General features: G+C 37.1%; 1 protein-coding gene across 1 annotated transcript in view; it reads left to right on the plus strand.

Annotated features, from left to right (window-relative positions):
* The first annotated feature begins 4604 nt into the window (after positions 1–4604).
* Positions 4605–27735, plus strand: part of NET1 (neuroepithelial cell transforming 1) — a 46374-nt gene continuing 23243 nt past the window's right edge. Inside the window, exons 1-3 of the mRNA XM_032146678.2 lie at positions 4605–4868; positions 18818–18884; positions 21307–21366. Of these exons, the coding sequence (XP_032002569.1) occupies positions 4741–4868; positions 18818–18884; positions 21307–21366 (255 nt within the window). The 5' untranslated portion in view covers positions 4605–4740. The remainder of the gene's footprint in view (positions 4869–18817; positions 18885–21306; positions 21367–27735) is intronic.

Raw genomic sequence — 27735 nt, forward strand, 5'->3', positions numbered from 1 at the left:
TCCTCCTCTGTTCTCCTCTCCTACTACTAATATAAATCAGTCTTTTAGACCTGCAGTGTCTTTAGGAAGATAGTCCAAGCGTTAAGAAAAATGAATTACACTCTACTTTGGATTAATGGCACCTTCTCTGGCCACACGTATTTCATCTCAAGTTTTATTCTTTCTCTAAGCTCAACAGCTAGATTTTGGAATTTTCCATTTTCCTCATTGGAATACCTAAGAGTAAACCAATATGGTAAACAAATGATTCATAGATGATTGATTGATTGATTGATTGACTGATTGAGGCAAAAAATGAAACAACCTCCCCCCACATCACACATACACACACAGTGATAGATTTTAAGGGATGACAAACCTGATTTCAAATATTCTGCCCTATTGTGCCTCTAAGTACACTTCTGCTTGTCAGAATGACAATGCAGTCCACATACTTATAGCTGCTGGACTACACTCCCTTTCATTTGGCAGGAACAATTAAGTTTGACCCAATTAAAAATTACAGTCTAATAAACAGTTTTATAAATTAATCAATAGTAGATATAGTAAATATATTTTTTAAAATTTCAGACTTTATTATAACATTCTATATATAAATTATATGTATATGCACACATACATACATTCATTCTCCTGAATGTAATTGCCATTAGTTCATGAGAAGCTATGAGAAGATTCAGATGAAAAAGGAAAATGTTGATTCAAAGAGCAATTCTCTCGTTATTAAGACTACTAGTTTTCTACTGGTAGGTCATTGTTTGCAAATTTGCTACATTTTTCTATGGGAGCCGACAGACCAAAGGGGAATCATTTAGCTAGTGATAGCAATGGCAAACGAAATATCACATCAAAATCATCAAATAATTTGGAAATTAATAGAGTGTTTTGATGAACACTTTGTACTCTAATATATACATGTATATATATATATATATATAAAACTTCGTAAGCAGTTTTGCAAAAATAGTTTGATTTACTTAGATAATGAAAGAAAATAGATTTTTAACTTATTGATTTACATAATAATTTACATTCATTTATTGATTGTTGAATATATTTAATATCAACCTGCAAAATGATTGGTGTCATCACATAGGGCTGAAGGTTTTGGAAATAATCTTTGAGGAAGTTCCCCAAAAGAATATTTGTTTTGCAAATCTGTGGTTGAAGAAGTTTGGGTTACACTTTGCTCCAGTCAAGTTAGTAGGAATATCTTCTCAGAGAGGGAGTTCTAGAGTCTGATTTTATATATATGAAAGCTGAAATCAAAACAATTTCCTCAAACCCTATCCCGGTGAATATTTTAAGGGAGAAGGATGATTTGTGGGAAACTGAAAGAGAGAGGATTCAGAGAACATTTGTCATGGTTTTGGGACTGTTCTATACAGTGTAAGACATAGAATATGAGGACAATGGCATTCAGACACCAGAAAGTTGATCTCTTGTAAGATCAAGAGATGTCACCAGCCTTTCCCAGGTCTTCAATGACCAACCCTCAGAGCAGTCACTTTTCTTTGTCTTTCTTCTATGGTACCTAGCCATTTTCTGATCAAAATTTGTCTTCTATTCCTTATTTCCCTAATGTCTAGCACAGATCCTGGCATATTATAGCAGGAATTTAATAAATTCTTGTGAATAATTGAACAAAATCATAAGTTCTCGAATGAAAATTGGAAATAGTTGCTCTGCATAAAACAATAGTATTCAGGTCACTGGAAAGAAGTGCCCACCCCCACCACTGGAATCCCCACATTGACATCCTGCAGTATCTGTCACTTTGTGAGTAGTTATTACAAGTTACCAAAGGACTGACCACCTCTGATGACACAATCAAAACCAGTTTCAGGACCTGCAAAGCTGAGGACAGACCCTGAATTCTGAGGATCTCACCGAAGTATGTTGAAACTATTAATATGAAACGGCTGTTTCTGTGGGTAAAAAGACCAAATGTCAGTGATTCACATGGTCCTATCTTGTGAACAAAAGTTCTCTGAAAAGGAAGTTTGGAGAAAGGAGACTTTATTCTAGTGAACACTTTGCAAACCAGGGAGACACAGTCTTCGGAGTAAAAGAAAGGTGATTCCAGAGAATAAAGGGGAGGGTTTCGCTTTTATAGAAAAAGTTCTTGTCCAGGTTTCCAATCAGATGTGTTTATGCAAATGAAAGATTCAGACTTGCTCAGTTCAGATTGGGTAATACAGCTGAACCCTGATTGTATAAAGCAGATGAGTTCTGATTGGTTACATCAGGTGAGGCCTGATTGGTCAATTCGGGTAAATTGTGAAAATCCGAAAGGGGTGTGAGTTTTCTGGACACAGAGTAGGTGTGACCTCTAGTCAAGCAGATAGCCCTTGGCTCTGTTTAAAATTTGAACCCAGTTAGCCACTTGGGATCTGACTTGAAGAATTGCTCTTACAGGTTTATTTTTGTTCATAATCTAAACATCTGCATCCTCTGAAGCTCTGTCTTGGTGGAGACCAACTCCCCAAATATTTAGAACATTTCTGTATTCTTGCACTCAAACTGCTACAAAGCAATACTTTCTTCTTTAATTTTTGGGGAGAGATGGGGAAGGTAGAACAGAAGTGGTTCTTGACCAAGGTCAACTTGTGTTCAGAGCTGGTTCCTTCCGGTGGGTTCATGGTCTCGCTGACTTCAAGAATGAAGCCATGGACCTTCATGGTGAGTGTTACAGCTCTTAAAGGTGGCACAGACCCAAAGAGTGAGCAGCAGCAAGATTTATTGTAAAGAGCGAAAGAACAAAGCTTCCACAGTGTGGAAGGGGACCCCAGTGGGTTGCCCTGCTGGCTGGGGTGGCCAGGTTTTATTCCCTTATTTGTGCCCTCCCATGTTCCATTTTTGTCCTATCAAGAGTGCCCTTTTTTCAATCCTCCCTGCGATTGGCTACTTTTAGGGTCCTGCTGATTGGTGCTTTTTACAGAGCACTGATTGGTGCAATTTACAATCCTCTTGCTAGCTACAGAGCACTGATTGGTGCATTTTACAATCCTCTTGCTAGCTACAGAGCACTGATTGGTGCATTTTTACAGAGTGCTGATTGGTGCATTTTAGAATCCCCTTGCTAGCTACAGAGCACTGATTGGTGTGTTTTACAATCCTTTTGCTAGACAGAAAAGTTTTCCAAGTCCCCACTCGACCCAGGAAGTCCAGCTGGCTTCACCTCTCAATCTTACTCCCTAATTTCTTACTCTTTTTAAAACTAAAACATTTTTCCCTCATGTTATAATATGTTCTTATTTTTAAAAAAATTAAATGCAAAAAATAAAAATAAAAATTTTGAATACCTAAAGTCTAACTACCTAGAGACATTTTAATACATTGACTTTTTAATACATTTAATATATTTTAATACATTGACATTATCTTTTTCCTTTGTATAATCTCTTGTAATTCATAACTTTGAATATACTGAATATACCTCTATACTTCATGTTTTTATTTCAAATTACCAGTATACTATTACATCCTTCACACTTCATTTTTGTTGGCTGAAAATATTCTTCTCAGTGGATGAGCTGTAAATCATTGTTTATTTAGGTTGTCTTAAATGTTTCTATTATAAACAATGTCATTAATAGCTTCATGTTTATATAATTTTATTTTTTAGGATAAATTTCCAGAAGTGGAAATATAGTGGCAAAGGAGAAGATTTTTTTTTTTTTTTTTGAGACGGAGTCTGGCTCTGTCACTGGGCTGGAGTGCAGTGGCACGATCTTGGCTCAATGCAAGCTCTGACTCTCTGGTCCAATTAATTCTCCTGCCTCAGCCTCCTGAGTAGCTGGGATTACAGGCATGCGCCACCATGCCCAGCTAATTTTTGTATTTTAGTAGCGACGGGGTTTCACCATGTTGGCCAGGATGGTCTTGATCGCCTCATCTGGTGATCCGCCTGCCTCAGCCTCCCAAAGTGCTGGCATTACAGGCGTGAGCCACCGCGCCCGGTCAGGAGAAGCTATTTTTAAAGACTTTGACACATATAAAGCAATATTTAAAAACAAAGAACGTGTAATTTGTTTAACTTTTTTTTTTTTTTTTACTTGAGGCGGTCCTTTATTTTATATTGTGTCTTTTGCTGACTTTTACAAGCAAAGGATGAAGTCACTTCATTCTGTTTTGCTGGGGAGAGACTGTGTCATCCTTATTAGAAGACATGAGGGCTCATAATTAGATTTTGCTGGTTTCCTAGAGACAGTCCCAGGAACACACTTGCATAACCTTTGGTAATTGGAAATATATCTCATATTGGCCACGTGCACAATAATTTAGTGTGTATATGGCCAATAAACAAGCCTTGTTTACAGGTCATTAGTTTGGACCCCTCTTCTCCCCAAATGCTAAGAAAGATCTGGTGAATTAAAATGCTTCCAGTCCATTTGCCTTGGCCTGTAGTGAGTCCTAATGAACAATGAAGGAGGTACCGGGCCTTGGGGACTCAGGGAAGCGCTCAGGAGTTAAGAGCAAATTTTCCTCGGCTCTTTGCTAGGCAAGTAGATCTCCGGAACGGCGGAGGGGCGGGACTCCACGTCTCCTAGGAACCGCTACGCGCTCACTGATTGGCTGATCGCTGCTCAGCCGCCATTTTCAAATCCCCGGATGACGGCGGTGGCGGCTGCAGTCCGCTGACAGGCGCTTTCTGCCTGGCAGTGGCTGGCGGGCATCGTGCCCGTCCCTGCCGGTCTCCCGGGCACTCGGCCACCGCCCCACCCCCTCCTCCGTGCCATGGAGCCCGAGCTGGCGGCTCAGAAGCAGCCTCGGCCGCGGAGGCGAAGCCGCCGGGCCTCTGGGCTCAGCACGGAGGGAGCGACGGCGCCTTCGGCTGACACCTCCGGGCCGGAGCCGAACGGAAGGTGAGTGTGGGGGAGGGGAGAGCCGAACGGAAGGTGAGTATGGGGGAGGGGAGAGCCGAACGGAAGGTGAGTGTTGGGGAGGGGAGAGCCGAACGGAAGGTGAGTATGGGGGAGCAGAGGGCCGAACGGGAGGTGAGTATGGGGGAGCAGAGGGCCGAACGGGAGGTGAGTGTTGGAGAGGCAGGGGCCAGGGGGAGGGGAGGGCTGGCCGGGAGTTGGATGTGGGGGGCGGCGGCGGGGGGGGTGGGGGTTGGTGAGGGCCAGGGGGAGGCGAGGGCAGCTGGGAGGTGAATGGGGGGTGGGGGAGGTGACTGCGGGGGGTGGGGGGTACCGGGGCCGCTGGAAGTGAGGGTGGCACAGGCTGGAGTGACAGTGTGCCTGGCCTTGGACCGAGGTCGGTCCTGAGACCCCAAACTGCGATTTTCCCTGCCTGTGGCAAAGGGGCGGGTTTATTGAGTCTCCTCGCCTCCTGACTGTTTCTCAGGGGAGACTTAGGAAAAACCACAATGGTTTTGTTCTCCACCCCCAACTGGCTGTAGGCTGGCGTTCCCAAATGCCTTTGCTCAGACGGAAACTGTCATGGTGAGCACCACGAGAATGGGCTTCCATGTCCTGAGAAAGAAAAGACTAAGGGATAAGTTGACTTCGGGATATGTTATGAGATGCCTATTAGAGAGTTCATCACAACCATTTTCGTGTTCTTTTTACTTTTTGTGGAAGTATACATTGAAATGAGGGTGTATGAGTCGTGTTTGGCTCAGTGAAATTTCACAAAGCGAAGCTCAGGGGATAGCTGGTGAATTAGGAGGAAGGGAACCAAGTGAGAACAGTATCCAGGAGGCCAAATGAAGAAAGAATTTCAAGAAAGAGGACGTGACGAGCTATGTCAGATGTTATTGATAGGTCAAATAAAATGAGGATTAAGTAAAATAAGATGAGGATTAAGCTAGATGAGGAATGAAAATTAAATTTGGTAATGAGAAGAGAGTATTATCTTAGATAGTTTCCAAGAATGGTTACAATATCGAACTTAGAGTGTTTTGCGACAGGTTGAGAAGGGAATATGCGATTTGTTCAGAAAATACAATGTGAGTGCCAACACTAGGAATATGGAAATGGAAAAATACTGTTCTTACTGTTTAAGATTTATAATCTAGTGGGGAAGAAAGATAAGTAGGTTAGTAATTATTATGTGTGATAAAAGTTATTATAGTGGTATACACAGAATGCCGTAGATTAAAAGGAACACTTAATCCTGACTGGAGAGAATAGGAAATGATTTCCTGTTGTAATCCCTGAGTCTTTAAGGACCAGTTTAGAGAGCAGATGTAAATGGATGATTTCAGGCAGAGAAGCATGTAGAAAGGCCCTGAAGCAAATGAGTCTGATGAGTTCTGGGTATATATTCTATTTTATTACTATATTAACAGTGCTATTTGTATAGAGGAGAGGAGACCATTGTGGGGAGGAGGAGGAGGTAGTCATGAGAGATTATGCTAAAGAGGTAAGAGCCACATCATGAAGAGACCTTGTATGCCTTGACAGAATTTGAGTTTTATCTTCATGGTAATGGGGAAATAAAGACTTTAAATGAGCCAATGGCATGACATACTTGCATTTTAAAAGATCAGTTTGTCTTCCATGAGAAAAATAAGCAACATTTTGGAGTCATCTCACTCTTCATATTTTATGAAAACTATTCCCCAAAAATGTGCACATATACATAAACATTTCAGGAGATTTGTGGACCCAGCTGTGTATACCAAATTAAAATTTCCAAGTTTAGATGATGGATTGGTAGGAAATCAGTCTGCAGTAGTCTAAATGAAAAAATGATGATTGTTCGAATCTGATAGCTGGCAGTGGGATTGGTGAAGAGAAGTTTCACTGCAACAGGAAGACAAGAAAGAACAGAGGGAAATAACACAAGTTTGTGGGATAGACTCTTAAGAAAGAATAAATTCCCTTGATGTGCTGTGCTGAGTTAACAAATAGAGGGAGAAGTTGAACAGACAGTAGAGGAGAAAAATGGTTGAACAAGGATCCAAGAAGGCGGAAAAGGATAGAATCCAAATTAAAAGTAGAGGATTTAGCCTAACAAGAAGCTATGGATGGTATATAGTTTTGAAGAATGGGGTGTGTTGTGAGCAGGAATTTGAGGACTTTCCCGCCAGACCTCTATTTTTTGTGTGAGGTAGGAAATGATACATTGTGAGAAAAGCGTAGTAACACAGGCAGCATGAGGAGAGTGAGACACAGAAGAACCATGGAGGGAAAATGGAGAATTAAATAACATATTCCTTTTCCAGAAAAGATGTAAGATCATCTACAAGAATACATAAAATATTACAAGATAGTATTAATTGTGAGGCAAGAAGCAACTAAGCACTGTATCAGATTCAGAAATCATAAGGAAAAGGATTTGTGTGTATGATTATGTGACTATTGAAAAACGTTCTGCAGGCAAAACTCAGTATAAACTAATTTGAAAGACAAATACGTACAGCACAATTTACCCACCTAAATCTATCTGTACACAATTACCCACTTAAATCTAAATGTACTACTTAGAACATTTTCATCACCCCCAAAAAGAGCATTTGTACCCTTTAGCTATTGTTCCCCTCCTACCCCTTCTGCCCCAAAACCTAATCTTCGGTCTGTAAGAATTTCTCTGTTCTGGACATTGCATATGAATGGATTTATGTAACGTGTGTGGCCATTTTTGGTGGGCCATCCTTTGCTCTTTTTTTTTTTTTTTTTTTTTTTTTGAGACCGAGTCTCACTCTGTCACCGGGGCTGGAGTGCAGTGGCGTGATCTCGGCTCACTGCAACCTCTGCCTCCCGGGTTCAAGTGATTCTCCTGCCTCAGCCTACCGAGTAGCTGGGACTACACTACAGGCATGTGTCACCACGCGTGGCTAATTTTTTGTATTTTTAGTAGAGACAGAGTTTCACCATGTTGGCCAGGTTGGTCTTGAACTCCTGACCTTGTGATTTGCCCGCCTTAGCCTCCCAAAGTGCTGGGATTACAGGCGTGAGCCACCGCACCTGGCCCTGTTCATTTTTAAATTTCTTTTTTATTGAGTTGTTAAGAGTTCTTTATTCTGGATACAAGTCCCTTATCAGATAGATTATTTGCAAATATTTTCTCTTATTCTGTGGGTTATCTTTTCACTTTCATGATGTTCTTCGAAGCACAAAAATGTTTTAGTTTGTAGTCCTACTTGTCTATTTTTGCTTTTGTTGCCTGTGTTTTGGTGTCACATCCAAGAAATCACTGCTAAATCCATTGTTATGAATCCTTTCCCCAGTGCTTGCTTCTGAGAATTTTATCATTTTAGCTTTTACATTTAGGTCTTTAATCCATTTTGAGTTTTTGTATATAATGTGAGATGAGGGCCCAACTTAATTCTTTTTCATGTGTCTATCCAGGTACCCGAGCACCATTTTTTGAAGACTGTTCTTTCTCCCACTGAGTAGTCTTAGCACCCTTGTCACAAATCAGTTGACCATAAGCATGAGAGTTTATTTTTAGACTTTGACTTTTATTCCCTTGATCTATATGTAATAGCCCTATGCCATTACCATGGTGTATTGATTACCATTGCTTTGTATAGTAAGTTTTGAAATTGGGATGTGTGAGTCCTCCTACTTTGTTCTTTTTTCCCCAAGATTGTTGTGGCTATCCTGGGTCTCCTGCAATTCTATGTGAATTTTAGAATCAGCTTATCGATTTTTACAAAGGAGTCCACAGGGATTCTGATAGAGATTGCATTAAATCTTGTAGATCATTTTCAGGAGTATTGCCCTCTGCAGAGAGTTAAGTAGTCTGATCCATGGACAAGGGATGTTTTTCCAATTATTTAGATCTTTAATGATTTTCAACAGTGTTTTGTAGTTTTCAGAGTATAGTTCTGCATGTTTTGCTAAATTTATTCCCAACTATTTTGTTCTTTTTGATGCAGTTGTAAATGGGATTCATTTCTTTTGAAATGGGAAAAGTTCCCTTTTCCCCCTCGCAGGGCGTGCACTGGGGATGTGCTCGCTTCTTCGGTGCCCTGCTGTTCAAACCTCTAGGGGAACATATAGATAGGGCAGGCTGTGGGGCTCCAACCCCATGGCCTTGTCTATGGTGAATGTTTACAGCTGAAGCCTCAGTGGGCGTGTGTTACAGGGTACTCTTTTAGTTTAGCCATCCATAGGCGGCTTGTATTCGTCAGCTCAGTTAGACCCTTGCCTTATTGTAAGGACAGGGGGCTTTCTGTATCCCAGGGTTCTTGCCTTGATGTACTGGAACAATCAGATGACACGTTGGCTTAGATAATGATTACAAGTTTTATAGAGTGGAAGTAGCTCTCAGCAGATGGGGGAGCCAGAAGGGAAATGGCTTTCCCCTGGTGTCAGGTTGCCCAATTCTCCTCCAACCTCCCTGGCCAAGCTCTGTGTCATTCTGCGAATCGATGGCCTGCCAGCGTGCTGGTGTACTCCCATGTCGGTGTTGCTCTTGACATCCAGCCACCCGTGTGTCTGCCTGCTAGGGTCTCAGGGGTTTTTATAGACACAGGATGGGGATGTGCTTTTATAGGCAGAGGATGGGGGTGTGGTGGGCCAGGGTGGTCTTGGGAAATGCAACATTTGGGTAGGAAAACAGAAATGCCTATCCTCACTTAGGTCCGTGGGCCCAGGCCCGGGGATGGAGCCCTAGCGCGGGACCACGCTCTCCTCTACCCAGCACTTCCCTGCCCCGCTTTGTATCACTTTATTTTCAGTTTAATAATTTCAATTGTATAGGAACACATACAATTGATTTTTGTATATTGATCTTGGATCCTGCTACCTTGCTGAACTCATTAGTTCTAATAGTTTTTTAGTGGTTTCTTTAGGACTTACTATGTACAGGGTCATGTCATCAGCAAATAAAAATAGTTTTACTTCTTTTTCCAATCTCTGGATGCCCTTTACTTTTTTCTCTTTCCTAATTGCCCTGGGTAGGGCCTCCTGTACAACGCTGAACAGAAGTGGAGAGACGGGAAATTCTTGTTTTGTTTCTGATCTTAAGGGGAAAACATACCATCTTTCACCATTAAGTATGATGTTAGTTGTAAGCTTTGTAGATGTCCTTTATCAGGTTGAGGAAGTTCCATTCTATTTCTAGTTTTTGAGTGGTTTTTATCATGAAAGGTTTTAGGGTTTTTTTTCTTTTGTCTATTGAAATGATCATGTGGTTGTTGTTATTATTGATGTGTTACATTAATTGATTTTTTGGGATGTTAAACCAACTTTGCCTTCCTGGTATAAGTCCTGCTTTTTTTTATATATTGTTGTGTATAGCTTTTTTTTATATATTGTTGGATCCATTTTGTTAATATTTTGTTGAATATTTGTGTATATATATTCATGAGATATTGATCTGTAGTTTTATTATCTTGTACTATGCTTGTCTGGTTATGGTATTGGGATAATACTGGCCTCATAAAATCAGTTGAGAAGTATTCCCTACTGTTTTGTTTTTTTTTGAAAGAGTTTGTGAAGAATTGGTCTTCTTTCAGTGTTTGGTAGAATTCAGTGTAAAGCCACCTAGGCCTAGACTTTTCTCTGTGGATAGTTTATTATTATTATTAATTCAATCTCATCTCTTGTTATAGGTGTCTTCTGATAGTTTGTTTCTTATTAAGTCAGTTTCAGTAGGTTGTATCTCTTTAGGAATTTGTTTCATCAAAGTTATCTAATTTGTTGGTGTACTCTTGTTCATAGTATTTATTTATAATCCTTTTCATGTAATGTCAATAGTAATGTCCCCTCTTTTATTTCTGATTCTTGTAATTTGTGTCTTCATCCTTTTTATAATGGTCAATCTAGCTAAAGGCTTGTCAATCTTGATCTTTCCAAAGAATGTGATTTTGGCATCATTAATTTTCTTTGTTCTTCTATTCTTTATTTTGTTTTCACTTTAATCCTTATTGTTTCCTTCTTCCTGCTCAGTAATCTGAGTAATCTGCTCAGATTAGTCCGCTTGCTTTAGGTTTAGTTGGCCCTTTTTGTTTCCAGTGTCATGATTATAGATTAAGTTACTGATTTGAGATTTTTTTCTTAATATAGGGATACAGCTATAAATTTCCCTCTGAGCATTGCCTTAGCTGCATCTCATAAATTTTGATATATTGTGTCTTCACTATCATTAATCTCAAATTCTGATTTCTCTTTGACTTCTTTGAGCCATTAATTATTTAGGAATGCATTGTTTAATTTCCACATAATTGTGACTTTCACAAATTTTTACTAATTTCATTACATTGTAGCTGGAGAATACACTTTGTATTATGTATTATTTCTATCCTTTTACATTTACTGAGATTGTGCTGTTTTTATATGCACATGTTTGTAATTATATCTTCCTGATGGATCAATCCTTTTATCATTATAAAATATCCCTCTTTGGTAACATTTTTTTCTTTGAAAGACTGTTTTGTTTGATGTTAATATAGCTACTCTAGCTTTCTTGTGGCTTGCTATTTGCATGATACATGTTTATCCCTTTATTTTCAAGCTGTTTATATCTGTGAAACAAAAGTGTGTCTTCTGTGGACAGCATATAGTTGGATCCTGGTTGGTTGGTTGGTTGGTTTTGATCTTGTCTGGCTGTCCCTTTCTTTTGATTGGGTTGTTTACTCCAATCACATTTAATGTTATTTATTGATACAGTTGGATTTATGTCTGCCATTTTGTTGTGTTATATATGTCTTTTGTTTCTCTATTCCTCTTTTATTGCTTTCTTTTGCATTAAGTGAGAATTTTCTGATTTATAACATTTGAATTTCTTTACTGATTTTTTTCATTGAAACTACTTTTACTAGGCTTTTTGGGGTTTTGTATGTGAACCCAGATTACTGTCTGGGATCACTTGCTTTCAGCCTGAAATTCTTCTTATGGTATTTCTTGTAAGGCAAGTCTGCTAGCAACAAATTCTCTTTGTTTTTTTCTTTGTTTTGTTGTTGTTGTTGTTGTTGTTGTTTTTATGGGAAAGTCTTTGTTTCTCCTTCATTCTTGAAAGATAATTTTGATAGTATAGGATTCTTTTCTGAAATTTTCTTTTTCTTTGAGCACTTTGAATATGTTATCACACTGCTTTTGTCTTCCATTGTTTCTGTTAAGAAGTCAGAATCTTTTTGGGGTTCCTTGTAAATAAGTCTTTTTTTCTCTTGCTGCTTTTAAGATTTTCTTATCTTTAACTTTTACCATTTTTACTATGATGTGTCTGTCTGTGGATATCTTTGTGTTTATCTTACTTGAAGTTTATTGAGCTTTTTCCAAATGTGTAAGTGGTTGTTTTTCAATAAATTTTGAGAAGCTTCAGCCATTGTTTCTTTGAAGTTTTTTTTTTTTTTCTGCTCTTTTCCTCTCTTTCTGGTATTCCCATTATGTGTATTTGAAGGGAAATATAGCAAATAAAACAAAATTTTAATGCAAATCTTTAAACCAAGCAGTTCTACCCACAGAAATTTATCTTAAAGTAATGGGCAAGCATACAGGGATGTATGTACAAGAAAGTATATCCTAGCACATTTGTGTAGTAGAAAGTTTAGAAAAAACAGGAGGAGGAAGCTAAATACATTATGATATTCTGTACAGTGAGATACTATAACATAAAATTTTTATAATTCAGGTGGAATTTATTTGGTATGTTGTATAAGATGTATTTGGGATTTTAGGTTGTTTGTTGGTACATCTCCTCCATACACCTATGCAAGTTTCTCTGGGGCAGCAGTTATGTTTTCTATGTAGATATTGCCTGTGATATGACAGGCCTCTTAACTTCTTTCTCCTCACTTCCCAGTTCTGGGTAGTGGGCAAAGGTCTTTCTTTTTTATTTTATTTAATTTTTTTTTTTTTTTTTTTTTTTTTTTTTAGATGGAGTCTTGCTCTGTTGCCAGGCTGGAGTGCAGTGGCGCGATCTCGGCTCACTGCAGCCTCCAACGCCCTGGTTCAAGTGATCCTCCTTTCTCAGCCTCCCGAGTAACTGGGATTACAGGCATGTGCCACCACGCCCAGATAATTTTTGTATTTTTAGTAGAGATTGGGTTTCACCATGTTGGCCAGGATGGTTTTGATCTCCTGATCTCGTGATCCGCCCACCTTGACCTCCCAAAGTGCTGGGATTACAAGTGTGAGTCACTGTGCCCAGCCAGCAAGGGTCTTTCTAAAGAACCCTAGGTTATACTACATGATTGAGAGCTCAGAACGAGGCATGCTTTTCTGGCCTAGTTTTTTTTTTTGATACCAAGTCTGTTCTGGCCTCAGCTTTGATTTACCTAATTATTTTCTGTCTTCTCCTTTGAGAATGTATATTCTTTTAACGTTCTTTTAGACTAGAACCCGTAGACAAAGAGTAATGTTTAAAGAGTTTAGGCATTAAAAGCAGTCAGACTTCCTAGGTTCAAATTCTGACTCTTAAGGACCTTGGGCAAGTTACTTAGTCTCTAAATCTCACTTCATAGTACCTATGTCTAAGGTCCTGAAAATTGGACACAAATAATGTTTAAGTAATTTTATTTCTGTCTTTCGGGGCCTTAGGGAAAGCCATAGAACTTTACATATCACCCATATGGCAGAGATATAAATACATACTGATCCTTTTAAGGATTTTATATTTTCCTTTTTTGCAGTTTTGAAATAATGCTGTCCATTGGTAGAAAAATAATAGTATGACCTATGATCTACCAACAGTGATAAGGCTAACTCTTTGAATTTTGTTTTTCCAGTAAAATTAATTGATGGATTTGTACAGTGGATATCCAGAGTTAAAGGTATAGTCTTAAACCAATTCTTGACAACCCAGGATCTTTATTAGTAGTAGTAGTAGTTGCCAAAAATAAAAAGCATGCTCACAGAAGCTTGTAAGGCCATGTGCTCCCAAATAAGTTGACTACGTTTTTAAATAGTTTATTGAGATATGATTTGTATATCATAACATTCACCCTTTGTAGGTGAACAATTCAGTGATTATCAGTAAATTTATAGAGTTGTGCAGTCATTACCACAATCCACTGTTAGAACATTTCATCACCCCAAATATCCCTGCTCCCACCCCAGCCCTAGGCAGCCACTGATCTGCTTTCTAGCTCTATAAATTTCTATTTTCAGGACATATAAGTGGAATCATACAATGCGTAGTCTTTCTGCATCTGCCTTCTTTCACACACATCAGTATTTCATTTTATTGCCAAACCATATTCCATTATATGAATATACTACATTTTGTCAACTCCATTTACCAGCTGTTGTACATTTGATTTGTTTCCAGTTTGGTGCTTTTATGGATAACGCTGCTATGAACATTTGCACATAAGTCTTTGTGTAGGCTGGGTGCGGTGGCTCACCCCTATAATCCCAGCACTTTGGGAGGCCGAGGCGGGTGGATCACCTGAGGTCAGGAGTTCGAGACCAGCCTGGTCAACATGGCCTGTCTCTACTAAAAATATAAAATTTAGCTGGGCGTGGTGGCGTGTGCCTGTAATCCTAGCTACTCGAGAGATTGAGGCAGGAGAATCGCTTGAACCCAGGAGGTGGAGGTTGTAGTGAGCCGAGATCGTACCACTGCACTCCAGCCTGGGTGACAGAGCAAAACTCCGTCTCAAAAAAAAAAAAAAAAAAAGGTCTTTGTGTAGACATACGTTTTCACTCCTCTTGGGTAAATTCTTGGGGGTGGAATTATCAGGTCCTATGGTGAACTTACCACTAACATCTTAAGGAATTGCCACACTGTTTCCAAAGAGTACTGGATTTTTAATGATGGAAGCCTTCAGAATTTCTCTTTCCTTCTGTTACTTGCTGGTGTCATTATCCCCTGTTCCCTCTTCCCTGAATTTGCTGCTGTGGGCAAGGCCTGAGAATTAATGCAGGACATTAGGATGTCTGGGGTGCTTTGGGGGCGGTGTTTGCTAGTTTCTAGATGCTCAACTGTGTTCTAGCCAAGATATTCCAAGATGTATGTATTAGTTGAGACTCTCATGCAGATGAGAAAACCCTAGTATGATAGGAGACATAGTCTACATGATTGTCAGAAGTGGAAGAAGAGACAACTCCTTAATAGCAAAGATGCTGAACAGTCAAAACAGTAGTGGATGTCTACTACATCAGATATGTGACCCAAATAAATGAATTGTTTCTATAATAATTTAGTTTGTTTTTGCCTGATTTGCAAAGAAATTGAGAACCTCAGTTGCTTAGCACACCCCAAATGTAAAAAATGTTAACTGCAGAGGATAAATTATACCATTCTTTTTACATGTATGGTATAATTCTTTTTATGTTTGGCATTTACAGATTACATTTTTTATTTAATTGGAAAAAATGTTATTTTTAGGATAAGAGTATATGTACAGTGCATGTCACATAGTAGGCACCCAATAAATGATAACATTGTCCTTTTTAAAATCTTTTTCTGAAACTCGTTTTCATTCTACATCCATTTTTTATGATGAATGCATCTTGAGGGTAAATTATGCTTTTAAGAATGCTTTTTTCCTGTTGGTAATAGTAATTTTCAATACGTTTTTTGAAAATATTTATAATTTCAGGTCAGGTCTTATCTGGCATGATGGAGGAGGTGGTGACACAAATCAGAATCTCCGAAAACATAATTTGGCTTAAGAATGAATTAACAAGATGCTTTTCTTTTGAACAGCGGCTTTATCATTTTAATTATGATTTCTTTAGACTAAATCTAATTTAGTGTAAATACATTGTTCAAAAACATACCAAATGATATGAAAGGAAATACATTAAAGGCCAAGGAAAATCTACAGGAGTCAAATCGGGAACTTAATTTAATGCACTAAGCTAATTCCTTAATGTATTATTTTATTCCTTAAATGTTATAATTATTTGGATATATGGAAAAATACATTGGATATATGGACAAAAATTCTTGAAAAGGTGGACTGCCACTTTTTGCTCTACATTTCATCCTTTAAGCCCTCCTTTTTAGGAGTTTATTCTATGTATCTTCTGGAAAAACAACTTGCAATCTTAATGTTTTATGAAATCATTTTTTTCCCCACAAGAATTTAAAATAGCTATTACATTTTGAGTCTGACCCTTGTGAAAAATGAGTATATGTCTTTCCAAGATTTGTGAAAGTTGGCACTGTCTCACATACTTTGTGGGCACAGTTTGTTTTTTGGGTTCCTTTTTTCCATGGGTATTCAAAATAAATAGAAGCTTGTTATTGAAGTGGGAAAAAATAGCATTACTGTACAGCTGGTTACAGATACTGCTGGAAAGAATTTTATCATATGATTGGAAATATTTTTCCAGTTAACCTTTTAAAAATTCTTAAGAACCATTTTTCTTTCCAGCTTTTAGATGGCAAATGCATTCCGAGGTTAGCGTGGTCATTTCTAGGGAATAAAGAAATTAGTAGCTTTGGTTTTGTAATACTCCCTAATACTTATACCTGAAAGGAAGTATTTACTGAATATTTTAAGTGCCACAGTTAATGCCACTTTGTAATGTAGGTTTGTATTAGACTTAAAATAACCTGAGAAATCATAATTGCTTTTTCTTAAGCCAGTGCCCACTGATGGCTCCTGCTAACCATGTAGCATACAGTAGCACTTAATACACTAAGAGTATTAATTCCTAGAGCAGTATTTTTAAGTGTGATCTGTGGACTCATGACAGAGAGGTCCTGTCTTTCCCATAATCTTTTACCATTTGTTTATGATAGTCATCCTATGTATTTCTTGATACGAATTATAATTTATTTCAGATGACTTTTTTTGTTTAAATACCTTGTTCCAGGGTTTTCTCAAGAAAAAAAATACCATTTTCTTTGTTGTTGCTTGACTTTTCTGCAGTAGCAAGAAAAGATGGAATAATCAGCTTCTTAGGTTGTTTTGCCCACTAAAGAGGCCCTCAAAAATAGTTTGAGCTCCATGAGTAGTCTTACTGTGTTTTGATCTTCTCCAAATAATTATTTAGGAAATGTTTGTTTTAAATATCTTAAGATCTTTGCATCTAATTTCTGTTAGTGGCATCATATTTTCCCCAGATGAAGAACCTTGGTAATAACTGAACAGGTTTAGGGAGGAAAAGGGGAAAGTCTTTCCTGGCAATTTTGACATCGAACCTTCTCTCAAATCAGCTTCTCCACTCTAATCTTGTTACTGCTGCCAGAGCTCCAATCATCTTTTGTAAGCAATATTGGAGCTGCCTCCCAACTGAGCAGTCTTGCCTTCTTACAATCCATTGTTCACGTTACTTAAGATTCAATGGCTGCCACACATACTCAAGATCAAGTCCATTCTCTCTGAGTGCAGTAAGTGAGGCCTTTCATGCTTTAGCCCTTCCTTATTTCTTTACTCAAATGTGAGGAACTACTTGCAGTTTCCAGAATGTAACTCATTTCACTCCACCTTAATGCTTTGTTAATTGCTATTTTTCTTTCAGATTCAGTAATACTTTGTATTACTTAAGTATTAATTCATCTGTGAAGCTTTCCAGACCTCCTCTTTTACCTTATAGCCAGTTTCCTTTGTGTTCCTTGTCGGAAAAAAACAAAAACAACAACAAAAAAATTTCTCCTTCATATTTAGCTTAGAAAACTCCAGAAGCCCTTGATTTGATTTAAGCTTGTACATTTTTGCAGGAAAGACACTCATCAGTGGTGTTTCTATAACTTGATGAACAAAGAATATGAAGCTTAAGGATCACCTGTATAAACAGACAATGACTTGACAATCCAAGAAGCCAAATAATAACTACCATAACAATTGACCTAAAATGTCCAGGACTTCATTAATAACTGCCAGCTTCCTAATTTTTGTCGCACTTCCAATTCATAACCAACCTATGAAAGCCAGATATACCCCTAACCAATCACAGTAGGATGCCCCCACTTCTAGTTAGCCTGCCTACAGCTCCCCAGGCCAACAGCCTCCATCAGGCCATACCTGAGCCTTCTCTTTTTTCCATTATGAAACTTCACACTCGTCTACCTGTCTTTTAGTCTCTGTCAAGATGCAAATGACAATAGATGACTCCTTTGTTGTAGCAAGCACTGAATAAATAGCCTTTGCTTCTCTCTTTTGGTTGATCTTCATTTATTTCCACAAGGAAAAAAATAATCTGTGTTCATTCTACATTTGTTTACATCTGAAGTGATTAATAATAAATACACTTTATAAACTGCCTTTATCTCTTGTGCTAGCTATGTTTTTGTAATTTCTACATATTTTATAAACACAGGTTTATACTTTATAAACGTATAGCGGCTTATATTTTAGAAAGGTGAAGACAGGTTTTGTCATAAGACTTTCTTGCTTTATGTGTTTACAATGAATGGAAAAAAACACAGAAAAATCTTTCACTTAATAGTAAAGTACAAAATTCTAATCACATTTTAATCTTGAGATCTTTGTCTCAAATGTAGTTATTCATAGCTTTGTATTTTGTTTGTTAAATTGCAGTTTTAAAAAATTAGGTATTTACATGAAATGCAGATCATTATACTTAGGTTTTGTTAAGCGTATCCTTTTATTTTTGTTTTTTAAAATACTATACATGAATATGTTGCTAAATTTTTTGCACTTAGGAAGTTTGTTTGCTGTTTTTTATTTAACCTATTAATATATTTCATGTTTTTGAACTATATGTTCCTAAGGTAAACTCTGTTTGGTTTGGCGAATTATTTTTTAAAATAATCTGTTCACTAATTTTATATAGGCCTTTTCACTGTAAAGATGCTGAGAATGACCAAAACCTATACCCTGTTTGTTTGTTTTATATATATATATATAGACCATCTCTCATATTACTAAGATTGAATGACAAATCAGTCCACTTTAAACAGTTGAAAGTATGAAAAGTATAGCTTTTTATCTGTTTGATGCTCTATTATCCTAAAGTCAATCTCTTTATTTATTGTTTGAATTTTCCATTAATAGATGTTCTCTTCGGAGAGGCAGCTCCTTCACATTCTTAACACCTGGCCCCAACTGGGACTTCACTTTGGTGAGTAGATACCTGGGTTTTTATTTCAAGACATTAGATAGAATTAATTCCCCAGTTGTCTTTCAATCTGTTACACACCTCAGTGGTCAGTACTTCTGAGTGTCTTGAGGAACAGAATTCCTGTAACCATCTTTGGCAGCCTAATTTAATCCTTTTCTACTAACAAGCTGTAATAACTTTTTGTTTCAAGTAAATATAAAACATATTTTGCAAAGTACTCACATCTATTAATCTTTAACTCTATGCCATCCTTTCTCTTATTCCTTTCAATGTTAAATCTGATAATATATTATAAAACATGAAATTATTTGTATACATCCTCTATTGCCTTTTTTTCTTGATTGAAAATATAACAATGCTTGATTGCACATTGTGTATATATATTTAATATATATAATGAATGATTTTCTGCTATTAATCATCTCAGCATAAAGGGACTCTATTATTTTTATAGCAGGACTACAGAGGCATTTAATTTTGTGTGAAGTGACAACAGAAAATTGATTCTTTTTGTACTTAAAACTTATTAGCTTATAATACATATATAAATAAAGTATGTACAAATAGATCATGATTCTTATGCTTATCTAGGAAAAATAGCAAAAGTGATTCAAAATACAATTTCATATAAATGCATAAGTATGATCATATATGTGCTAAGGTACAGTCTTATTTTGCTAGGCAGTTTCCTCCCCCCTTCTTCTCCTTCTCCATGTTAGTCCATTCCCAGGCTATGCTCTAATCATGTCAGCAGTACCATATGTATCCTTCTATATTTTGCTCATATCATTAATATACACAAACAGGCTCACAGATAAATACACAAGCAGGATTTTGGGTTAGTTGGCTTTTCAAACCTGGGATCATATTATTCATAATTTTCTGTATCTTCTGGGTATGACCTTGGGATCAGTAAAATATTTCTTGAGTTCCATCACCTCCATTCTGATATATATTGTTCTTTCATGTCTTAGATCATTTTCCTAATGTCTTTTAGCTCAATTCAAAACAGTGTGTTATAATTTTGCTCTGCTTCTTTGAGCATTTCCTCCTGGTGTGCAGTCATTTCCTAGGGGATAGATTCTGTTCCTTGTTTTCTTTTTTCATAGAATGACATTGTATAGAATTTGACTTTGAGAATTTTCTGTTCCTTTTAGTGTGAATTTAGTTTTCAACCTGTACACAAAATCTTGGTTCAGATGGCTTTTCTGACTTCACAACCCTCCTTTGTGTTGTTTTTATGGTAGCTTGCTTTCTGAGACCGCCTGGCTCTGTTACTCTCTCCACTTCTATCTGGACTTTGCCTTTCCTTTTTTTTTTTTTCTTCTCTGTTGGCCCTATCTTGTTCAATTCTGATTCAATTCCCAGCAGTTTCTCCTCGCTGTGGGGCCAGCAAGTTGAAGGGAACCCTAACTAGTCACTTTTTAAGAGTTCCCAAGAACTAAGCTGTGTAGGTAACCTGAAAAGTTATTTTGGGATGTGGGAGAATGAAGTGTTACTCGTGGGTGCTTATTCACTATTGATTAAGTACCAGAAATGGTAGATATATACACAGTTTTGCAACTACTGGCACCAGAAGGGCTGAAAGTGATAAATGGTAAGTGGAAAGTACTCCAGGGACATGGCTGTTCACCTTCTAGTTAATCAATCCTGCCTCAGGCAACAAATCTTAATTACTTTGGGCCATGAGAAAAGGATTTTTTTTTTTCTAGTGAAGACCTTGCCCCCAAGATAAATAATGTGTTCCTTTTCAAAAAAAAAAACTAGCTGATTTTATATTTAAAAAATTTTTACTTTTTCTCTAACAAGTACAGACAGCCCTTGATTTAGCTGAGAGTTCTGTTCTGAAAAACTTCAGTAGTGTTTTAATAGGGTAGCCACTTCACAGCAGTGATGACGTAGTCAGGGGAGACTGTTTAGACAGTGTCTATTCCAAAGACAATTCCTGAGCGTCTCTCCTCAAAATAATTTTCCTTTTTTTTTTATGAGAGGGAGTCTTGCTCTGTCACCTAGGCTGGAGTGCAGTGGCGCAATCTCGGCTCACTGCAGCCTCTGCCTCCCAGGTTCAAATGATTCTCCTGCCTCAGCCTCTTGAGTACCTGGGACTACAGGCATGTGTCACCATGCGCAGCTAATTTTTTTTTTTTTTTTTTTTTTTTTTTTGTATTTTTAGTAGAGACAGGGTTTCACCACATTGGCCAGGCTGATCTCGAACTCCTGACCTCAGACGATCTGCCCGCCTCAGCCTCCTAAAGTGCTGAAATTACAGACGTGAGCCACCTGGCCTCAAAGTAATTTTCTTGTGACTATAGCCAAAGGCTTAACTTTTTTAAATTGATTTTTCTAGTTTTATAGAGTCTTTGTTTTGTGATGTAATATGCAGTCCTTTTATATGAGAATGAAATCTCTATTTTTCTTTTAGAAAAGAAAACGCAGAGAGAAAGATGATGATGTTGTAAGCCTTAGCAGCCTTGATCTGAAGGTAAGCCCTGCTGCCCTGTTAAAGAAAAGCATTTAAAAATGTGCAGATAGCATTCTATTTCTGTGCTACAAGAATAACGAATGCTGGTTTGGGTTTTTTGTTTTTTTGTTTTTTGCATTTTGTAAGTGCAAAAGTGAATAATATTAGCTCATAGACACCGTCTTTTTCGCTATTCTACTTCTTTGTTAAGAATGAGGGAGAAACCACTCTCAAAATGTTAGGCTATTACTACTGATCACAAACACAAATCCCTAAGGAGACAGGCTGTAATCTGTACGAAGGAACGAGGTAAGAGAGGGCCGGTGGTGAAAAGGAGAGCCCCAGGTTCTAGCCCAATGTCACATGTAGGACTGTCAAAACCTGGATTTTTATGTGAAATCTCCTGAATTTTAAATGTCGAGTCAGTTTTTCTTAAAAAATACATGCAAGCAAAATGTGGCCCATGGGCTTCAAGGCTTCAAGTATGTGACATAGAATAAACTAACACTCAGCACACACTTTAAAATACTTGAAGTTTTCTTATATGAAATTGTACTTAAGTCCAAAAACCTAGTATCTTTGGAATTACTAACATCATTTTTGCCAGTTAGTAAATTTTACTGTAGCATCTTGGTTTTGGAGAGTCTTTTTTTAAGGTTATAAAAGAGTTGTACATTTTTAAATGCGATTTTTAAAAATGTTTCATATTATGTTTAACAGCAGCAGCTGCTGTTTCTTTTTAAAGACAAGATATTTTCTAAAAATCAAATTTTTATAATCTGCTCATCAACATTTTAACAAATCCAGCAAGTCAATTTTTTTCTTCTTTTTAGTACACAGTGTCTTCATAGAAGAATTATGTTTTAAGTTTTAGGCATTTTGCAAAACAGTTTTAGTTGCATTTAAAATATCTTGTATTCAAAAAAAGAAAAAAGTATGAAATGACAATCTTGATTATTTTTAGGTATGTTTCAAATCAAATCAAATACAGAAATAGTATTTGTAGTTTGCCACAGTAAAATATGTGGTCTTCAACTAAGCTTTAACGATTATCAATATATGAATTATTTTGAAGTAAATCCTAGATGTCATGTCCTTTCATCTGTAAATATTCCGTTTATTATCTTTATTGTCTTAGATAAAAACTTTTTTTTTTTTTCTGAGACGGAGTCTCGCTCTGTCTCCCAGGCTGGAGTGCAGTGGCGCAATCTCGGCCCCCTGCAACCTCCGCCTCCTGGGTTCAAGCGATTCTCTTGCCTCAGCCTCCTGAGTAGCTGAGACTACAGGTGTGTGCCACCATGCCCGGCTAATTTTTGTATTTTTAGTAGAGACGGGGTTTTGCCACGTTGTCCAGGCTGGTCTTGAATTCCAGTCTGGGCCCCCCAAAGTGCTGGGATTACAGGTGTGAGTCACCATGCCGGACCTTAGATAAGAACTTTTTAAAAACATAATACACTTTCTACAAAACAGTACAAATAATTCCTTAATATCAGATTCAGTTCAGAATTCATGCATTTTCTTGATCTTGTTTGTGTGTTTTTGTGGGGTTTTTTGTTTAGGTTTTTTTTGGTTTTGGGTTCATTTTGTCTGTTTGTAGTCTAAATAAGACACATACATTATGATTAACTATATCTCTTAAGTCTCTTTTAATTCATTCGTTTCCCCTCTAACTATTTTCTTGGAATTTTTTGTTGTTGAAGAAACATGTCATGCAGGATTTTCCTATAGATCTTTTTATAGCCTGAATATTTATGATTGCATCCCATGGTATCATTGACTATGTTCCTCTATTCCCTGTATTTCTGATAAGTTGGTAATTAGATCTAGAGAGCTGATCCAGTGTGGTTTTTTTGGACCATGTACTTACCTCAAAAAGTATGTAATGCCTTTCTGTGATGCTCTCAAAATGGATGCTTATTGCCTACATGCATTTTTTTCTTGGTGGTTGCAAAGTGATGACATGTCTTTATCAGACCTCTGTTTATTAACTGGAATACTTCTGTAAAGAGAAAATTCCCCTTGTCAGCCATTTGATTACTCTGAAGTTCTGATTTATAATAAAAGCAGAACAAGTGCTTGATTCTTTTCCTTTGTCGGTTTTCAACAATAACGAGTTCTATTCATTAGCATTCTCTGAAAGTAAGTAATGATTTTTTTTTCTTCTTAGTATTATGAACTCATGCATATAAATACTTGTTTTACATGGATTGAGTTTTTTTAAATTTTGTTTTGTAGGAAAGACAGGGTCTCACTATGTTGGCCAGGAAGGCCTCAAATTCCTAGTCTCAAAGCAGTGCTCCTACCTCGGCCTCCCAAAGTGCTGGGATTACAGGCATGAGCCACTGCGCCTGGCCTCATTTCAGTTATTCTTACTGATGCCTCACATATCTGTCTTCGGCTGTTAGATGCTGTTTCAGGGTGGTTCCTGTGTCCTTTCGACATGACTTTTATCTCACATCTAGTGGCTTAATAGCCTCCTTAACTTCTAGGATGACAAATTATTGCAGGTCCTATTTTTTTGCTCTATGCCTGGAATCAGTCATTTCTAAAAGGAGTCTGGTTGCTTTGGGAAATGGTAGAGGCTAAAATCTGGGTATTAGGAATACTCCCTTCTACTGGATTGGTCATTGTTAATAGGCCTTTTTAATGAATAGAGCTAGGAGATAAATATAATTTTTAAAAAAAATGAATTTATATTGAAATTTCAAATTCAAAGATAAAGGGATTTAACTTAATCTTATCAGTCCTACTATGTAGAGTTCCTTCAGCTTCACCAAAAGTCCAGAGACACTGATTTAATTACGCATTTGATTTATACCACAGTTCAAAGACAACAGCTTGCATTACTATTAATGATTTCTGAAAACGTTTTACGTTTTCTTGCATTTTTCAGCTTTTTTAAAATCTATGGGTTATAACAGTAGGGATGTACAGTCAAATTACTGTGTTTTTAAATTATTACACTCACTTCTGTGTGTAATTACACCAACAGCTCATTTGGTTTTTTAAAAAAAATTTATTGTTTAAGAATGACTGCTTTTTAAATTTATCTTACAATTGTGTGACAGAATTATGTAGAATTTTGAAGTCATTCGACAGAGGATTCTTGTTCCTATTCCTGACTCTTCTACCCTACTCACTCTTTCAGATGAAATCTTTTTTTTTTAATTTCATGGTTTATCCTTCCACTTTTAAAATATATAAGCAACTATATATATATAGTATTCCACTTTCTTGGATGAACTGTATGTAGCCTACTGTCTTTCATAATGTTTTGTTTGTATGTTTGCTCTTCGCTTTGGTATATCTTTTGATATTTAGGTAGGTTTGTGTTTTTGTTCTAATGGTTCTTTATACTGATACCTTATGTAATGCCTTTTGGGCTACTATAAATGGGTTAATTCCTATGAGCATTTAGTTAACTAGCACTTCTCCCTACCCTCTTTCTCTTCTGATTTGAAGTACTATTGCTTGACTTGTAGTTAATGCATTTAAGGCAGTAAGTGAGCTTATTTTACTTTTCATGTACATTCACCACTTTCCTCTCATTTTTGAAAATAGTTTGTCAGAGCTTTTAGCCATTACGAGCTATACTGTAGACCCTGATAACCATCAGGTAGTCTTAGTTCTACTGGTAAATATATATTTAATTCTCAGCACCAGTCCTCATGTTGAGTCCTTTCTCGTTTGTTTGTTTGTTTGTTTGTTTGTTTGTTTTGGTTTCTGAAGCTCATTCTCTAGTACAGGGGTCAGCAACCATGACCCACAAGCCATATGTGACTGATCTCTCTCGGTTTTGTTTATAGCTGCCTTCATAAACACTGCAGTATCTGGGCTGAGCAGTTGTGACAGGAACCATAGGACCTATAAAGCCAAAAGTATTGACTCTCTGGCCCTTCGCAGAAAAAGTTTGCTGACCCCTGCCCTGGAGCTGAGTAGATTCTCAGGCAGCATTCATCGTATTCCCCAAGTACTTGCATGTTGCATGTTCTTTTCAGTTTGTTTGCAGCCTTTATACTTGAAGGTTCATTTGGATGGATATGAAACCCCATGGCTCACCTTTTCTTTCATTGAGTATATTTAATATTTTACTCCATTGTGTTCTGGCATAAACTATGTCTGTTCAAAGTCATAATAAATGTGTAGTTTCAGGTCATCTTTTAGGAACTTTTTTTTTCTTGAATTATACCTTTTGGTATTTATTGTATTTTGTTTCCCGTCTGTACCCTTTATATTATGTTGGATCTTCATCTTTTAAAATCTTTTCTATTTATTACTTTTTCTCAAAACTTTTTATCTTTTTATTTTTAAAGCCATCCTCCTTTTTTCCCTAATGCATTAAGCATTGTACTTTTCATTCTGAAATAATTTTTTTTATTTTTAATTCTTAGTTCTATCACCTCTCATTTCAATTCCTTCTCCAGTCACCTAATTTCTGAGTCTTATGTTTCTTCAGAGCTTCTGTAATTTTCTTAATTTACTTCACGCTGTAGAGACATGATTCTACTCCAGTCTCTGTTTCCTTATAATAGTTCTAAGTGGAATTCTTAATACTTCTGTCGCTCATTTTTCAGTGCAGTAAGTTTCCTGTATGGTGAGAGGAATAGGCCAGGATAGCCTTTTCAGCTTCATAACTCTAGAGCTCCCTCTTGTGTTGTGTTCACAAGGTGATTTTTCAAAGTATGGTTTCATCCTTTCTGAGATCTTTTCTGCTCCCTTTCTCTTTTATCTGGAACTTTCTTGTCTTTGCTTCTGTTGCCCTGGTCTTCTCAGTCTGGAGTCTACTCCTAGTTTTTCTAAAAGAAGTATCAGTTTCAAGAGTTTACATGGCCCAGACTGCTCCAGCACCTATTTGCATGGCATTGTTCTTGCTCTCAGCCTGAGAGGAAGATCCTTCAGAGCCTTTCCCAGATGAGGCTGCTGTTCTGAGACTAGTATGCCATTGAGGCTTCAGGGGAGATGAAGGGATTCTCCTGTTCCCAGAGCCATCAGAAAAGCCCCGTGCCTTCCCCCTGCCTCATCATGCACAAATGCTGATACTTTGTGGGCCTCGTAACTGTCTGGTTTGTCACTCTGCTCATATTTTGAGGTTTAAGGGGAATCTTTCTCTTTGTTGTGGATTTTATTTGTGGGTTTTCTTTTTTTTTTTTTTTTTTTTGGTTATGCTAGTTGCTCTGTTTTTTTTTTTTTTTCTTTAAAAGTAAAGACCTGTCAAAGAATTAACTTATTAATGAGTTAACCAACATTATAGAAAAGCTGATCAAAGGACTAGGAAACACTGACATACACTAATCACTGAAGGAAAGAATGGTGGACTGAGATTACCAAATTATATATAAAATATTAATATCCTCATCTGCATCTCTACCTACAAAATTTATTTGCATTGCCATGAGTTTTCTACAGAGTTAACTTTTACTTTTTCAGAGCTATAGAAAAGCCTGCTCAGTAACAAATAGTGAATCAAACAAAAGGCTTGAAGTTCTGATGATCCCAGTAGCATCAAGCTGTATTTATACTTTGAAAATAATGATTGGCTAAAAGAGAGATACTCAACCCTGGCTGCAGATCAGAGTCACCTGAGGATGGCTTGTGTAGCAGGAGAAGTGTGCTACAGGACCTATTCCAGACCAATTCCATATATGAATGGAGGAATAGGGGAGGAAATGAGGATAAGTGACATTGGGACCTAGGAACATTTGATTTTTCTTTTTATTTTTTAAAGATACCAGGTGATTCTGGTGTATAGCCAGAGTTAAAAACTAGAATGTGACATTCTTAAAGTTATTCCTCCCTCCCCCTGATTTTTGCTTGGACTTACATCTAAATACAACAGTTTTTATGTAATAAGCTAAACATAATGTGTTAGTACAATTATTTGATGCCTGTTGCTAGGAGCCATTCTACTTTATTTGCCTCCATGCCTGAGAGAGATAGATAGATAGATAGATAGATAGATAGATAGATAGATAGATAGATAAAACAGATACTCCGTAAATATTGAATGAATGAATGAAATATTAATACTACAGGTCAAATGAATGACATAAGACCTTGGACTTACATAAGCATGTAACATGATCATTGTATTACGTATTTGGACTTTGGATATTTTATATGAAGAATTTAATTCTGATGTCAATTGAATTTTCATGTTATGGATCATTAGCTATTTTGTCTTGAAGCTGTGACTGTTTATCAGATTTTTCTCTAGGTAAAATTTCAGCCTTGTCTTACTAGGCTGACTTGCTTCTGTATTATGTATACAATTATTCATTTTTAAAAGAACATAGTTTTCCAAATGTGTTTCTCAGCTATGTATGTTAGCAACTACAACCTTTCCTTTTTATTTTGATAGGAAGAGTCAAAAGTGACTGTTGACTTTGTTAA

This window comes from Hylobates moloch, unplaced genomic scaffold (genome assembly GCF_009828535.3).
Source record: "Hylobates moloch isolate HMO894 unplaced genomic scaffold, HMol_V3 SCAFFOLD_2, whole genome shotgun sequence".
Taxonomy (NCBI): Eukaryota; Metazoa; Chordata; class Mammalia; order Primates; family Hylobatidae; genus Hylobates; species Hylobates moloch.